A 16,796-nucleotide genomic window follows, 5' to 3' on the forward strand; every position below is an offset into this window, starting at 1 on the left:
GTAATTACCTATTAACAGGCTAATTGGGGGATTGTTTAATTGAGAAGTCACACTCACCAGCCTGTAAGTGGTGGGCTCTGACGTAAAAGAGAGCAAGATCAGCAACTGGGGAGGGATGCTTTTCTCTTTGGTTTTCATACATCATAGTCCTTGTCTTATCCGTTTTAGCCTTTCATGTTTGCCGATTTTATATTTGTATTTATAATGAATGATGCATCTTTGCGAATCTCTATCCCTGTGTTTTCATGCACTAACCCTTTTTTTATGGGAGGATTAACAGCCAGCTTCTTCGCAGTTAAGACACCTCTAACAGGGAATCGCACCACTCCCAGCAGCAACCCAGCAGCTTTTCGCAGCACGTCTCCCATCCAAGTACTAACACCCAACCCTGATTAACTTCAGCCATCAGGCAGGAGAGTGTGGTGGGGCTGTGGGCAACTTGAATATTCATGTGAATAATGAATCACAGAACTGGAGCTCCGTGCAAACACAGACTTGCAGTCAAATCTGAAAAGACTGATAAATGGTAAAAGCTGCTGGTTGGCTTTTGACTCAGGAAGTACGAAGCACAGCTACTGCCGTTCTCCAGAGAGCTACCAGACCGATGTTACACTCATAAGGAACAGCTCTGCTAAGACACCTCTACTTCTGTACGGGAAAATGAAAGAATTTCAGTGAGTTATGTTATTTTATGCCTAGGCATTACTGAATCTTACTGACAACCATTAAAACACTTTTTCTCCCATCTGTTGTTCTATATTTAACCTACTGTTCTAGGTGGTTTGGTGATCACATGGTTAAACATTTAAATGTTCTGTCTCGGCGCTAATGGAGCGTGCAATTACGTTAATGATTGCATTTATATAGAAATGCATTTATGATCTCAGCGTTTTAAAGTGAGGTAAGGAGGGGGCCGGACTCACCGCTGCCGACGCAGAGCCCCCACCTGGGTGATGTACGACGGCCAGACAGAGATAGAATTAGAGAAGCCGCTCCGAACGTGCAAGTGACGAATGGGGACGTTATTAATGGCCCGTGTTTTGTTTTTCGTTTTTTCACAGCTGGGTGCAGAGCTTTGGACATGAAGGCCTGGGTCTGCTGCTGGACACTCTGGAGAGGCTGCTCCACAGGAAACAGTAAGCGTGTCCCGCCCCCGCCCCGCGGGAGCCCGCATCTCTGCCTTTCTGCCGCCAGAGGCTCGTCGCACCCCCCCCTAAACGCTCCTCTTCCCTCTCCCCCGTCTCTTCCAGGCCGGAAAGCGTGGACAGAAAGAGCCAGCACAAAGTGATCCAATGCCTGAAAGCCTTCATGAACAACAAGGTAGCGTGACGCTCCCGCTCGGCCCTGGGGACCATGCCGTCACTTGAAAGGATATTTTCTTCCTTTTTAATTATACTCCCCTTCCAGTGCCTCCTAATGTAACACGGATGTGGAGGATTGGTGTTTGGCATACATCTGTTTTTTATGTGATAATGTCTTAGTGATGAGTTTTCTGACAGAAGTAATTACCTGAAGGTTTGCACTGTTCCATACCGTGCTCTTCACCGTAAGAGAGTCTGAGAGGCAGAACTGGCTGACCCTTAGATAAGGCTTTACAGAGGTTTAAAGAGACACGCTATATGAGGTGCCACTGTGCTTGAGTGGTTACAATTGTACCCAAAGTGCTGCAGGTTCAAGGCCCAAGCTGCTGTTACACCTTTGAGCAAAGTATTAAATAAGAATGTCTTCAGTAGATTTTTTTTTTAAATTGTGTTTAAATTGTGAACTGTGCAAGCAATAGGAGCGCCACCTTGGAGAATAGATGAGAGAGACACACAATCTGGAAAGTTTGAAGTGACCCTTGAACCTGGAAAATCTCAGCTGCAGGTTCTTACACTGTGACATTGGTATTGTATGTAATAGTTCACTGCTTACACTTTGAACTAGTACGTACAGTATCACTTATTGGTATATGTTGCAAGACTCTTGCAATCTTTCTTCAATTTTTCTCATAATCAGTGCATGCTAAGAGCATCAAAGTTAGGACTGACATCACCTGTTCCTTTAAGGAGATTTTAGCACAACCCGTGGCTTGTTTTCCATCTTTGGCGCGTTAGTGGTGATCCAGAGGTAATTTCACCTGCAAGCTAATAGGATTCCGCCCAGTTGAAGCCATGAAGTGATCAGAGGAAACGTTACGTTAGAGGAAATGAGGAGGAAATGCTGCTCTGAGCACGCGGGGAGGGGGCAGCGCACCCAGCCGGGCCAGGAGTGTGTTAACGCGGCTCGCCGCGCCTGTTAGAGCGGGCCGGGCGGCGGGGCCTGTGATCTCGCTCCGTCCCGCTGCGAGGAAGATTCTCGGCCCCGAGTGCCTGTCCGCGGCATCTCCAGCCTCCGGCGTCGGAGAGCGGCCCTCCCTTTAAGCCGCGGTGTTATTCCGTCCCAGAACGCGACGACTTATCACGTACCGCGAGCGCGCGTTCGGCGCTTCCCTTCTGACGGAAACGAATGGGGGGGGCTTAACTGCCCTGTTGGCTTTAACCTACTGCAGCGGGGCTGGAAGCGCACAGACACAGGCAGGTGCGTCCCTGTGCTGTTGCTAATGCGTGCGCCGTTCCAGGGAGTGTGGAAGAGGAGTGATTTAAGAGCGTGCGGGAGACAGGGGATCACATGTTTAGTGGAGAAATAAATCCTGCAGACATACATAGGCTCTCTGTATGGTAATGCATAATCCGGCGTGACAACGGATCTGCGAGCGCCGCGCGCACCCGGAGGAATACCTGAATCCTAGACCTTGCTCTCCTCCCTCGGCATTCTGGGAAATCTTCCCTTCAGACACAATGACCAGGTGCACTCAGCCAGCTGTTGGTACAGTACCGACGACAAAAAAAAATTAAGACTCAGTGAAGAAAACGTGTTTGTCAATTGACAGTTAAAATGAACAGTTCTTGTAGTAATCGCGAACAATTTATTGGTTTGTAGAGGGGCCTTTTGAAATGGAACATTGGGACCTGTAGTATAATGAAACAAACATAATTCAAACAAAACAACTTCATAGAATTTTTAAGCTGAATTAAAAGAAAAAATAACCCACAAAGCTGGTTCAGAAAAGTCTATTAGTGGAATAGAGTGCACTTGGAAACAATCCCTTCAATATGGTCTTCTCCTAAGAATAATGCAGAATGGGTGAACTGAATAGTGGTGTTCGCAGCCTGCTTTTCCGCCATAGTGGAAGACCTGGAAGTGGGAGAATCTTTTACGAGAAAAGGCTCTTGGGCAGTGTGTCTTTTCTCTGTAGTTTCAGTAGACACGCAGCGGGTAGCTGTCATTGAGCAAACGCAAACCCCCATAAAGAGGCCGGGGGGCGGGGAGGACACATCTCTCCGTGGGACAGACGCCTCAAACTTGTTCCCTCCTCCAGGCTACGGGGCCCGGCGTGTCCACCTCGGTGCCCCCTCGCTTCCATCGCCCCTAAAGATCCGTGCTCATTATTCCAAGGGCGGCCCCGCTCGGCTCGTCCCGTCCTTGAATTCGTCAGCCATGTAAATGTCACCCCGCCCTGCACATGGGGGAACCTAAAACATTCGGTCGCGCTCCGCCGTCCCCGGCATTATTGCATCAAGTCCAATATACCCGGCTGAGCATGTTAAATATATTATTTTAATAGTTTTTATTATTCATAAGACGGTAGGTTGTTCCTCTCTGTTAGACAAAGGGGAAAAAAAAGTCGAGCTCTCCAATTTGACTTTTAAGTTTGAAGTTTAAATCACACACAAACACTGTAGCTTGGAACAGGAGGGCTCAAATGATGTGCCAATCTGCTAACCTGATTGGCTGAAAATAAGGGACTCTGGAGGCAGAGAGTGCATGATGATTGCGTAGCGGGGGTCCTTATGCAATACCCATCACAGTATGACGCACAGAACTATGTGCGTGACTGACATGGTGTGGTACACTGTGAGAACATGAACACCGTGAATCCTTGTGCACGCGGTTCCCGTGGTCTCTGTAACGGGGAGTGAATATTTGTGATTGATTGGTTACCATGGGAATCAGGTCTAATGCCTTCATTAAATAGGACAAATAACTGTGAGCTTCAGAGTGCATTTATTATTTTAAAAGGGTTCATACAGAGGTTGCTGAAACCAGGCAAATGTAGGGCATAAGTGTGCTTAACTGTAGATATTAGCACACCTGTGGCAATATATATGTTGCTGTGAGGTTTCTGTGATGTGTCTGATTTTTGTTTATCTATGACTGTGCCATTGCTATAATGTTGTTGTGATGTTTCCAGGATGGTAAGATGACCTTGCAGTTATCTCACCATGACATGAATGTAACATTGCCGAGATGTTGCTGAGACGCTGCCGTGACATTGCGGGAACGTCGCTACGACGTTGCCGTAACGTCACCGCGACGCTGTGCTCCTAGTATGGCCTGGAGAGGATCCTGAGCGAGGAGAAGAGCCTGACGCTGCTGGCCCAGGCCATGGACCCCAGCCAGCCCGCCATGATGACGGACGCGGTCAAGCTGCTGTCGGCCATCTGCATCGTGGGCGAGGAGAACACGTACGTCCCCCCCGCATCCCTTCCTGCCCCCCCCCCCTCCCCCCGCACACCTCCCAAAACCCTCCGCCGCCGTCTCCATGCACAGAAGCCGTTCTGGGGTGATCAGGTTTCCACACTCTGAATCAACAAACGCTGCTCCGGCTGGGTCAGCATTGATCAGTCCCACCGGTCTGATTGATTTTATTGATACTATTTTTTTTTTCTTATATTCTGTGTGTGTTTCTTTTTATTACACCGTGTCTCCATGCAGTGTCAGTGCAGCTAAAACCCCCCTCGCGCTACCTTGAAAACGCCAAGCGAACGCAGACACACAGGAACTCAACAAAAGCAAAAGTCAGGGATAAACACCAACTCTGCCTATTTTCCCGCTGAAAGGGAGTGAACCTGGCAAGTTTTCATGTAGGCATTAATAATAATATAAAAAAAACAAATCAAAGTTGAGACGGCTCGTACGAGAAACACACAAAGCCCCCCAAAAAAAAAAAAAAAAAAAAAGCGGCCAATTGTGAAGACGAATGTGTTGCATTTAGATTTGCCATTTGTGCACTCATGCGTTTCATTTTCCCATTTAGTTTGGAGAAGGTCCTTGAAGCCATAACTATTGCAGGGGAGCGGAGGAGCATTGAGAGGTTCAGCCCCATTGTTGAAGGTCTCCGCGATCGCTCCGTGCAATTACAAGTAAGTGCAAGGCTGGCCATCCGCGCCGAAATTGAGCACTCCAGCTTTTTTGTTTTCACAGCAAAATTATCACTCTTTGGATGAAATGTCAAACATATACTTTTTGAAAACAGTCCTCTCTACCTGCCCACTTGGAAAATGGTCCCCCCCCCCCCCCCCCCCTCCCGTGCTGTCGGGTCACCAATAGCAATCGTAAACAAAAATAACCTTTTTTCTTTTTTTTGAAAAGGACAGGTTCGTATTCGCTCTGGCCTTTTAGACTAGGTTGTTGCAATTTCCACATTATTGACTCGGGTTGGGTTCAGGACTGATGGTTTGAATTGACTGTAGTAAAATGGAGCAGCTGAAATTATGACAAGCTGGCGCTTGCATTTAAAAGCTCACCCCCCATCGCTGGTGTCAGGTTTCCACAGAACCTGGTAGGGGTGGTTTAGCAATGCATGGCGGCTGGTTTTTAGACCTACCGCCGCCTGTTTGCTCCATAAGGTGCAAAGGGGAATATTTATAATATGGGTGGGCTGTCTTAGTTTTTACAGCGATACAAATTAAGATTTCAATTACACAATTAATGATTTATTTGTAGAAAAAACCCAAGGTATTCATGTCCAAAATGGCAGGCCAGTGTATAGGATTCAGAAATTTTCTGATACATTCTGATCATGTTTGCTTTCTTGTATGTGTTGAATAGTGGGAGACTGTCATTTGCATTGTAATATCGTTACATTTTAGCACTGCTCCTGCTCTTGCTTCTGAATATATATGTTTAAATTTTATTTTAAATTCCTCTGATTCATAGGTTAAAAATAAGGATGGTTTCTGGTAATAGCAGCTGTTGGCAAAATGACATCTTATGGAGTGAGAGATAGCTAGTGTGGCTAGCGCATAGCGCATGATGGCACAGGCGGGGCAGCACAGAAGCACACTGAACTGAGATTTAAGGCAAAAGGGGTGTTTATTGTATATAAAAAGAAAGCAAAACCAGTGAGCACTCAAGTGGAGTCATAAGGTGCGCAGGGGCTAGTGGTTGCCTTGGGGGGAGGCAGCCGGCTTTCCACAGGGACAGGCTGTGTGAGGAAAGAAGGGGAGTGTCTCAGCCAGACTCTGAAACAAGAAAAGGTCTCTCTCTCTCACACACACAGAGACACGCACACACGCGCACACACACACACACACACACACACACACATGCGCGCACGCGCGCGCGTTAGTGCACGTTAGTGCACAGCACAGGAAGGACAAAGCTCTCCGACTGAGGGCACCAGTCTCTTTTCAACTCCCCAGCTGATTTCCTTGACTTGCCGGGAATTGTCTCTTCTCAGCGTTTCTGGGAGGTGTGTGGTCTGGAGAATTTCTACAGTGCCGCTCTCCAGGGTCCTGCAGCTGGGTCTCAGGATCCCAGCGCTGCCCAGGGTCCTGAACTGCCTGTCTGCTGGCAGAGTTATGATGATGTGATTTAGCATGGAAGAGGTACTGAGGAGCACCAAATTAGGTAGCACGACATAACTAAGTAGCCAGCTGTGATGCAGTACCCCAGATAGCTATCCACTTACTATTAACACTTGCTCCTAGTCCAAAATGACATGCAGTCTCTGGGTATGGCTTGCAGGATTGAGCAGAAGTTAGATAAAAAGCTTCATCTTGCTAAATCTAAACCAGGTCTTGTTATGAGGACCCTGTTAGCAATGCACAAGTTATTGCAAGCAAGAAAATGTTAGCCAGCTACTTTTCAGATATAGCTTGGAGGTTCATACATTTACTACAGTGTGTAGTCAAATACTGTATTAGGAGTATGGGGATTATAGAGCATTTTTGATTTTATAATATAGCTTTTTGTGGCATTTAGTCTGCAAGGTAATGGAGTCTTACTTATGAGTTAACTGGCTACAGGCGATAAATGTTAATCTTTTTTGTAGCTATACGGTCCCCTAGAAAGCCAACTGCATGTTACGTGGTGACATGGTCAGATATTAGTTGTGTGCTTGCTGAATAGGAAACAGCATTGCACTGTTGTTATTAGAGATGGATGGCAAAGTCTGTGTGGCTAAGGAGGTAAGGGATAGGCTGAGTCTGAATCTGAGTCACCCAGTTAACTCTAACAAGCTGATAAACACAAGCTACAAAGATCAGTGGGTTTGGCTCTGAATTTGGCCCAGCCCGATGCCCCCAGACAAGGCTTATTTAATGATGTCCATTTCCTCAAGCTAGCCCTTCTGCTGAGTCTCAGAGACACATCGCATGTTAGGTTGATTATGGTAATCTGCCAGCCACTGAAGACTCCCCTTCATGAATATACAGCTGCTTTGATGAGCTAGAGGGATAACTGTAGTAATAAAAGGCCATGAAAGATTGCCGTTATCTACTATATTGTGTACTGTTATCTATGACTGTTATTATGGGAGTTCCAGTTTGGATTATGTTCGCAAAATGTTCCCACAAATGTTTCAGCTGCAGCTTGACTATGTAAACGCCACGGCAGGAAGAGAGCACACCTCGGTCATACCTGCCAACAGTCTCATGCCATCAGCCTGCCTGCAGTCACCTGTGACATCCTTTGTTACCAACCTGTTGCGTAACAAATGAAGACATCTGTGTCCAGCACAACAACTTTCGTGTCGGAAGTTATTGTGACAGCAGCTGCAGATGCAATAAATAAATGCTGATTGAACTACTGTTAAAAATAAATAAGTCTTTTGTCAGCTGGGGCATGAGTGTACCTCAAATTGAACACTCATTCCGGGGAGGTTTTCTGAAGGGAGCTTCCCCATTGTGACAGCTCTAATTAAGGAGACTATAATTAAAATCAGGGGATTCAGGTTCAGCGTCTTTGTTTTGCTCTCCCACCAAAAATTTTCGTTATTTTTATTCAGTTACTGTCGATCTCTCATGTATTGACTGGATATGTGGACCACAGAGTTCACAGTTGATGATCCCTTAGTGGTCACAGCTTACACCTGCGATGGGCAAAGACCATGGAATGAGACAGACTCGCTTCTCTGTCTTGTACTGTGAGGACAGGCTCAAGAACACGTGACTTTACAGCCCTTAACTTTGATTACACTCAGAACAGATGACGCTTTAAGGCCTGCTCTTATATAATGCTGCAAGGCAAGCCGCAAGTGTTGAGTAAAACACTGTCGAAACCGCAGATAATAAGTCCAGCTGACTGCCATATGGCTGTCGCGGTGGGGAGGGAAAAAAAAGAGAGGAAAGTTACGAGTTTCATTCGCGATGATGGACGTGAGAAAGCCGCGCTTTAATTTGACGGAAGTGGCGACAGTGCACGAAGGCCCGCCGACATCAGCCGCCTTGGTGTGTGTGATCATTTGTGCCGCGGCCGCGGAGGCTTGACCTTTCCCGCCGCGTGGGGGCCAGGTCCTCTCACTGCGGCGCTCAAAAGGCCGCAGACGGAGAGTCTCCTCACCGCGCTCATCAGTGACAGGGACTCCATCCAGCACTTCCCACCTGTAAATAATGAAGCGCCCGGCGGGCCTTTATTTATTGATGTAATCATTTCTGTTTGCCGGCCTGTGACGGGCGGCTGTGTTGTAATGATAACGCGACAATTTGTAACGTGGTTTGAGGAAAAGAGGGGAAAAAAAAACAAGACTTGACTGTAATAGCGTGAGCTGGAGATGTGGGTTTGACCCGTGGTCCTCTGCCGGCTTTGGCCATGTGATGAAAACGGTCTTCTCTAATGAAGGAGACGACGTCGCTGCCCGGAGGTCACGCTGGAAAGCCACTGTCTGCTGTCCTCGGAGGCCACTTGACTGTCAGAGATAGAATGCAGTGATGCCCTGGAGGGGGCTGCTGCTTGGTGTGACGGTCACTGAGCTCACATGGATTTCGCTGCCAGTAGGGTTGTTTTTTTAAGGGGGGGTGGTCCTGCATCATTTGTCCTTCCATTCCACCTGTGTTTAGACACAACTGAATAAATAAACTGAAGAATTTCCGCTGCCACAATTTCCAGTTTCTTTTTTTTTTTTTTTTTGGTTTTTGAACCTAAGCGGTAGGACAGGTTGCTTGGCCACCGTATCGAGGTTGCCATGGTTCCTTTACTGAGGGCAGATCCTCTTATCGGCAGGCGCGATTAATCAATTACTGCAGGACCATCCATGCAGAACTCCGCAAGAGTCCTTCAGCCTGCGAGCGCGAACGTCTCCCTGCTCCGTGTCGGGCTCAGATAAGCCAGAAATAAAGCTGGATGGAGACAAATTCGTATGACAGGAGATTAATGGAAACTTAAAATAAAGGGGCCGGCGGATAGCGACACGAGCCGAAAGTTGCAGGAGAACGCGTCAGCCTTGAGGAGGAGCGAGCGTGATGCAGCCCCCTGGGAGGCTTAAAGGACAGCATTGCTCAGGCGGCTGGGGCCTGCTAGCTGAGCCGTTTGCATTTGGCACAGCTGTTGGTGGTGTTCGGGCTCGCAGTGTGCCTGTTGGTATGTTGTGAGATGTCGCGTTTTCCTGTTTAGGATGTGGTGTGTTTGGTGCTTCGTTTCAGGGACGTGGTGTGTTTTGGGGATGCGATCTGCTTGTTGTTTTTGGCCGCTGTGTTTTGGAATGATGCGTGTTGTGTGTTTAGGAAATATGTGTGGGTATGTTGCATGTTTGGGGACTCATTGTGCCTATTGGTGTTGCACCATGGTGTGTTTGGGAATGTGTGGTTGTGTGCTTGGGCATTTTGTGTGCGGAGGCTTGTTTAGACACACAGTATCTAGCGGTATGCGTGGGCAGGCAGTGTGTCTAGTGGAATGTTTGTGGATGCGGTGCATCTCTGGAGATTGTTTGGCACTAGTACCAATGCCCTCCACTGCTTTTCTCAGCAGTGAAGACCATTAATTCACACATTTTATTAGCAGTCAAGCATGTGGTACCTCTTAAATATTATGTCTGCTTTTACAGGTTTATTTTTTTTTCTTTAAATAGTTCCTGTTTATGTGTTTTTTTTTTTTCCCCTCTGAACAGTTGCCCAGTTGGAAGGGTTTCTGAAAGTCATCAGCCAATAAACTACTCTGACCGTTCTGGCGCTTGGACTTAGAATCTGAGGGAGTAACACTGAAGGTCCAACAGCACGCGCGAGCTTCAGAGGAATCGTGCTTTTTTGTGAAGGACAGAATGATTTGGGTATGGCAGAATCTGGAAGGTTGTCTCCCTCTTGTCCGTGGTCTCTGTAATGGAGACCGGCACTCGCGTGAAGGACATTTGACACCCCGTTACCCAGGTAAACGCAGACAAAGTCAGAAAGGTCACAGCTGTTACCTTCTACTGACCTTGAAAACAGAGCAGAGTGTCTGCAACGAGAACCAGTGAAGTCACGACTCAGATCCAATCTGCAGAATTGTTACATTATTACATTATTATTAGACACTTTTATCCAGCGCAACTTACATGCATTACATGCATACTTGCTAGAAAACTCTAGTCTGCAATCTGACCTTAAAACTTTTTTTTTTTCCCCCAAATACACAATGGCATATACATTATGAACTTTCCTTGAACTTTCTTCATTCCGTTTTTACATATCACAGAGAGTGATAATGCATAGTATAAATATATACATCATATTTCAGAGTCTATCGGTCCTGGTAGTGTTCTTGCTGTAATATGCCCATGATTTCAGATGTATTTAACTGTTAAATTGTAGATTTAACATTAACAAGGTTAATTATGGTGTTAATCACACCAGTAATAATAACGATGACAGCAGTAATGGCAACAGGGATAAGGGTGACAGTGATAATAATCATAATCTGTTTAATTCATCTGCAAGAAAGATGTCTTGGTCCCGCTGTTGACCTCTGTAAGTAGTCTCTATTGGAGTGTCCACGCTATCCGCAGCTTGCAGTCAGAAATCATTGCCGAGACGTCGCTCCAAAACCAATCAGCCCGGGCGAGAGTAAAACAACACTGTCCTTGGCAGTCTTTGGAAAAGCACTCAGAGGCTGCAGGCCGTTGGGCCATTGAGTTTAACCCTGACCAGGTGTGTGGGCGGCGCTCGAGTGCTCGTCCAGACCAGAACAATACAGTCCCGCGATTGGCCTGGCAAGCGAAGGCATTCATAAAGTACGCCGCACAATAACTGCGACGCAGGGTCTGTCCCCAGAAATTTGTAATGGTGTAAAGCTTTGTCATGCCCGGGGAAGGTGTCCTTCCAGGACTGACGTCCCTCAGTCAGCGGCGAGGCCTTAAAGTGTCTGCGTGGGAATGCACAGCCCGCGTCTCTGAAACCGCCCTCGACGTACATGGGGTTTATATTGACCTCCACGGGGAAGTAAATAATAAAACGGAACTGACATGTTTTCCCTCAAATGTTTTTTTTTTTTTTTTTTTTTTATTTCTCCCTCCTTCCCGCCAGCGAGCCCAGAAATATTAGCGGGTTCTGAACTCTGTCCAGAGAGGAAATCAAACGCTGCTGGCTGTTTTCCCAGCCGTTCCGCCAGCAAGGGAGCCTGGCCGTCCCCCCCCCCCCCCTTCCCGCCGAACGTGACGCTGCCCTTATCAAACGGCATCTTTTATTCATGAACCGCGCGGCCCGCCCCGTACGACGCCGTACTGCCAGAGATTACCTTACAGCCACGCGCGTCCTCCTCCACAGAAACCCCCCCCCCCCCCCCGCGAGGAGCCGGCGCCAGCGCAGCGAGTCCTTTATGACAACAGATCGCCTCCATTAGGCAGCCGCGCGGCGCTCACGGCCCTTTGTTATGTTTTATTGATACTTTAGGCTATTCCTCGCCGTTGTTAATAGATGACCCTGATCCCTCTTAACCCCGGGCATCATTTATTCATGCGCGCGTTCTCATCCTCGCGCGCCGTTAACGGGATTTCACGCTTGACCTGCGGCGGCACCACCCCCGCCGCCACTCCCCGTCGCTGGACGTTAAGGGTGTTTAAGGCCATAACTGTAAATACAGACACTTAAGGGTACAGCCTGCTGGACTCTAAAGCCGTAGAGTGAGCGCTGAGGGGCGTAGAAGGCCTGACGCTCTTTGTAGCGTAGCGAGAGAACTGAAATTGGTTGAAGAACTCGGGGCAGATGTAGACAAAGTCAGCGGAGCCAACAAGAAATTTTATATGCCGACATGGATGTTAATGATTACTTGGTTAAGGGGCACCTGCACAGTAACGCATACCAATACGAACGATTAATAGTAATGATCCCTTAATAACTTAGTACATATAAATAGTCAAATAGTACGTATTGAATTCCAAGCGAATCCCTCCTGGCACTGAGGAAAAAAAGGCACCGTCAAGGTGAACCTGCGGAATGAAGATGAGGCTCGGTTATTTCAGAGAGACTTTTCTGTCTTTTCAACACGGTCCATTGGATTGGTAGAAAGTTGGGAGAGATTGGGTCCCCAGATAGTATGAAAAAAGTGTGTATCATTTCTGCCTGCTGATGTAGTCATCTTCGCTGGTAATCACACCAAGCTGACACTGCGTTTAAAGGTAAAATCTAAGTGATAAATACAATTTCTCTCCAATGTATTTGTTTGAAATATATCTTATTCATGTTTCTGCAAAGAATGAGTAATTCTGCAGCGCTGGATTCTGCAATACGTGCAGTCGTGTATTTCATTGGGGGGGGGGGGGGGGGATACATTTTATTCATGTTATAGGGAAACATTAATCTTTAACATTTGCAATGTTTTATCCATTATTTACGGGCCATCCCTAGATGCTGCTGATGAAGTTCGCGCAGAATGGAGTATTTTTGCAAATACTTCTTCCGCAGATCCAGAGAGCAGATCGATTCATATATTGCCGATCTTTAGGCCGTTGGAAGGCTCTTCTCAGCTGGATGACCTATTAAACGCTGCTCAGACGGTTGTGCTCATATTGTTGATGGAGATCCGCGGAGAGGAACGGGGGGGGGGGGGGGAGCTCATAGGCCGAGCCCAAGGCTGCTCTCACGCAAATGCTTGAGCGTAGGAGAGCTTTTGAAATGCACGACCCGCGAGGAATTTGTTTTGATCATCCGGCGGGGCCTGAGCTTCAAGGGCAGCGGAGCGATGCAGAGGTCGTTTTACAGGTGCTTCACAGAGGAGGCTGATCAGAGGGGCGTGCAATCTGGTCTTCAGCGCAAAGAAGCTTCAAAAAAAAAATAAAAAAAGAGAGAAAGCGCAGCAGCCAGTATTAACATAATGCAGCTATAGCTGCGGCTGGCCCCGGAGCTGTGGGACAGATAGATCCCTACGTGATCCTCACGTGCGCTCGAGCACGGGCGGTGTGGCCGCAAACCCTGTTCACTGCTATTCATTGTTATTCAAATGCACGATAATTACAGGCGGGAATGGGTGAAAGTCTCCACGCGCGCTCACTTCACCTGGTCAGACAGTGCTGTCAGGTGCTTTGCCCTCAGCAAAAAAGATGCCATTCCAGTCTCTGTGTGTTCGACCACACATTGTTAAAGAAAACGCTGGAGAAAACCCTTCACTTGATCGCTTGGTTTGATAATAAAGATACACATTTACAGTGTCACATTTCAAATGAATTCATTTAGTGAACTGAAAGTACTTACTTTATTACACCTTATTACACAGGGTGACACAAAAAGTGGACAAGTGTTACTCCCTTAGTAACTGCTGTCCTTTTTCTTCAAGTGGCAGTGAGCAGCTCTTTAAAAGGTGTTAATTTCAATTTCAGAGTGTGAAATAATTTCAGAATCACAGTTTTAAAAATGTTCCTGATGTCAGTTGTTTTCAAAATAATTATAAATATTATTTATAATATCTATAAAAGAATAAACAGTAAATATAAATGTCTTTCAAAGGATTGAAAGAGAAATCTTATGATCCATTTACCACTTATTATCTTATCAACAATGGAAAAAACAATCATGTACTACTATGTAGTTAGCTGGTAGTAACATATTAATAAATAGTTATTAAACATGCTCTTAAAATAGTGTGACCTGGCAGATGTGATCTTGACCATAATGATGTTTGCTATACAGATCATTATAAAATGCATCTGTGCCGTTTGAATGTTGTATGTGCCTACAACTACCGGGGACTGTTTCTGTGAATGACAGGACAGTTTTAACACAGGGGAAAATACTGAAAGCGCCAACATTCTCTTTGCACCCCACATCAAACTGCAGTCTGTGTTTGTGTCGGTCTGTGTGTGCTTTTTGTGCAGATACTAGCAGGAAATGAGACGGTTTCGAGATACGGCACTCTAAATTGTTTCAAATCACTGAGTCATGCTAAAAGAGGCGTCCTGTTCAAACGGAATGCGGCTGTAATCTTCAACAAAACACATTTCACTCACATTTATCAGCTTTTTTTTATTTTTCAGGCTGGAAGAAACAAGTTAAAAGGGTAATGGACTGGTAATAAATATGTTTATTTGAGTACAGCCAATGTACACTAGCGGTCAAAGATACGCTGACAGAGCTCACAGATGCAGTCCGTGCTTCCAGAAGGCATAGATTTGCTCTTATTCTCTACCATTGGGCATAGATGTGCTGTACCACACAACGCATCGATACTCTTTACTGCAAAATTCATAGATATGCCCTACCACAACAGCACAAAGATATGCTCAGCCACAAAACTCCTAGACATGCTTTACCACATAACAATGGGGGGGAAGGTTTTCTCCCTCAGACTGTCCACCTGCAGCCCCCGAGTTTCCTTTCATTGCATAAATATTAAAGTTTAGCTCAGCTTCTGACAATAAAAATGGACATGCATTAGTCATGCCTCCACTCTGCCTGGTGAAAATCTGTTATTTAAAATGCATGTCCCTGTTACTTAAAATGCATGTCCACACACGCGCACACACACACACTGACACACGTTCAGAAGTGCTTTGTGCTGAAAGTGAGCCTGTGAATGTTATCTGCCCCAGGTTGCCTGCATGCAGCTCATTAACGCCCTGGTCACATCTCCTGATGAGCTGGACTTCAGAATGCACATCAGGAATGAATTCATGCGGTGTGGACTGAGGGAGATATTGCCGGTAAGCGCCCTGTACCTTCTTTATTAATATTTAAATGAGTTGTTCAACCGCGGTGAAATATTATGAAATGCCTCTCCGAAGGATTTTTTTAAGATTCTGGAGAGGGGGTCGCACGTCGGAATCGATACATGCAAGAGGAGCTTTCCTGCCCGGCTTGGGTTGAGTGCATTTACACTCCATCAACAACAAACAAGGCATGCAACCAGCTAAACAAACAACCCGGCGAAATGACCACGGCCTTTCTACTGATATGTGTGCGGAGGGAGGGCGGCTAGACTGATTTGAGATTGATTTATTATTCAAACTAGAAGCCGGACTTCAGCTTTGATTCCAGGCAGAGTAGTGGAATAGAATCGAATTTGATACCTGCCTCTTTACAGACCCTTAAAAAAAATGCAGGTAAACAACACTGGAGACTTTGATTAGATTTCTTTTTCAGCATTTTATTTCTTTGAACCTTTTTTCTCCTGCTCTTTCAGCGTCTGAATGCTATCAGGAGCGACGCGCTGGACATTCAGCTGCGGGTGCACGACGAACACAAGGAGGAGGACATGATGGAGTTCTTCCACAGACTGGAGGACATTAAGGGCGAGCTGGAATATCCTTTCTCCCATAAGCCCTTCCCAGGCAGCCATCATGTGGCCCGCCGTGACGTGCCTTCACGGAGCCTGTTGAAAGTTTTGTTTGTTTAAATTTTGTGTTAAGCCCTCTTGTGTCACCATCCTTTCCCATGCCTGATTTATATCCTACTAGATGCTGTCCGTGCCCGTATTTAATAACTTAATCAATTAATCAGTTATTCAATTAACCATTTAATCAGTTAATAATTTATCGGTTAATACATCAGCTGCCAAATAGAGGTCTTTTTCTTATTCTTTTCTGTGACATCCTTTGCCGTCATGCTGTGGGTTTAGTTTGCGTGCTTCTTTGCTGCTGTGTTGCCCTCTCTTCCTTAACGAAGCTTACCGATGTGGGGGACGTTTACAACATGGTCGTGAGCACGGTGAAGAACACCAGCGCCGAGGGCCACTTCCTCTCCATCCTGCAGCACCTCATGCTCGTCCGGAACGACTACTTCGTCCGGTGAGTCTCGCCCTCGCCCCTCGCCCCCGCCCCTGCCCGGCCCGGCCTGGCCCGGGGACGGGCCTCCAGAGAGAGACGCGCCGCGACCTCCGGCGGGAACGAAAGCCGCCCCCCCCCCCCCTCCAAGAAACACACGTTTGATCCTGGCGCGCAGAGCGGGCGAGCGCCAGAGACCTTTGCGGAGAGCCAGAGGTGACGGGGGCTCAGACGGGGGCCGATTGTTCCCTCCTCGGGGTTGCGTAACCGCCGCGCAGGAAATGAGCCGTTCAGCCCCGCGCTCTCAGAGAAAACCTCTGAATGACATTGGCCAACAAAGAGAATGCAGCTGCTTTTAATCTCGCCGCCTCCCCGAGCCTGTGATCGTCCGGAGTTTTTAAAGCTACTTTTCAAAGTGCTTTTCATGTTTGCTTTCTCGCCGCTGAATTGCGAGTTCAACCTGAAGACGGCTGGGAAAGAGGAGGTTTCTGATCTGAAGAATGAGGAATAATTTTCAAAACCCATTCTGCAGACGCGCCAATTAGCGGAT

General features: G+C 46.9%; 1 protein-coding gene across 1 annotated transcript in view; it reads left to right on the plus strand.

Annotated features, from left to right (window-relative positions):
* LOC118785859 (protein diaphanous homolog 3-like) overlaps positions 1–16,796 on the plus strand; it is a 287,218-nt gene that overhangs the window by 80,653 nt on the left and 189,769 nt on the right. Inside the window, exons 6-12 of the mRNA XM_036540806.1 lie at positions 1,062–1,136; positions 1,251–1,320; positions 4,411–4,547; positions 5,120–5,225; positions 15,077–15,187; positions 15,667–15,785; positions 16,154–16,270. Coding sequence (XP_036396699.1) covers positions 1,062–1,136; positions 1,251–1,320; positions 4,411–4,547; positions 5,120–5,225; positions 15,077–15,187; positions 15,667–15,785; positions 16,154–16,270 — 735 coding nt within the window. The remainder of the gene's footprint in view (positions 1–1,061; positions 1,137–1,250; positions 1,321–4,410; positions 4,548–5,119; positions 5,226–15,076; positions 15,188–15,666; positions 15,786–16,153; positions 16,271–16,796) is intronic.

Source organism: Megalops cyprinoides, chromosome 11, assembly GCF_013368585.1.
Source record: "Megalops cyprinoides isolate fMegCyp1 chromosome 11, fMegCyp1.pri, whole genome shotgun sequence".
Lineage (NCBI taxonomy): Eukaryota > Metazoa > Chordata > Actinopteri > Elopiformes > Megalopidae > Megalops > Megalops cyprinoides.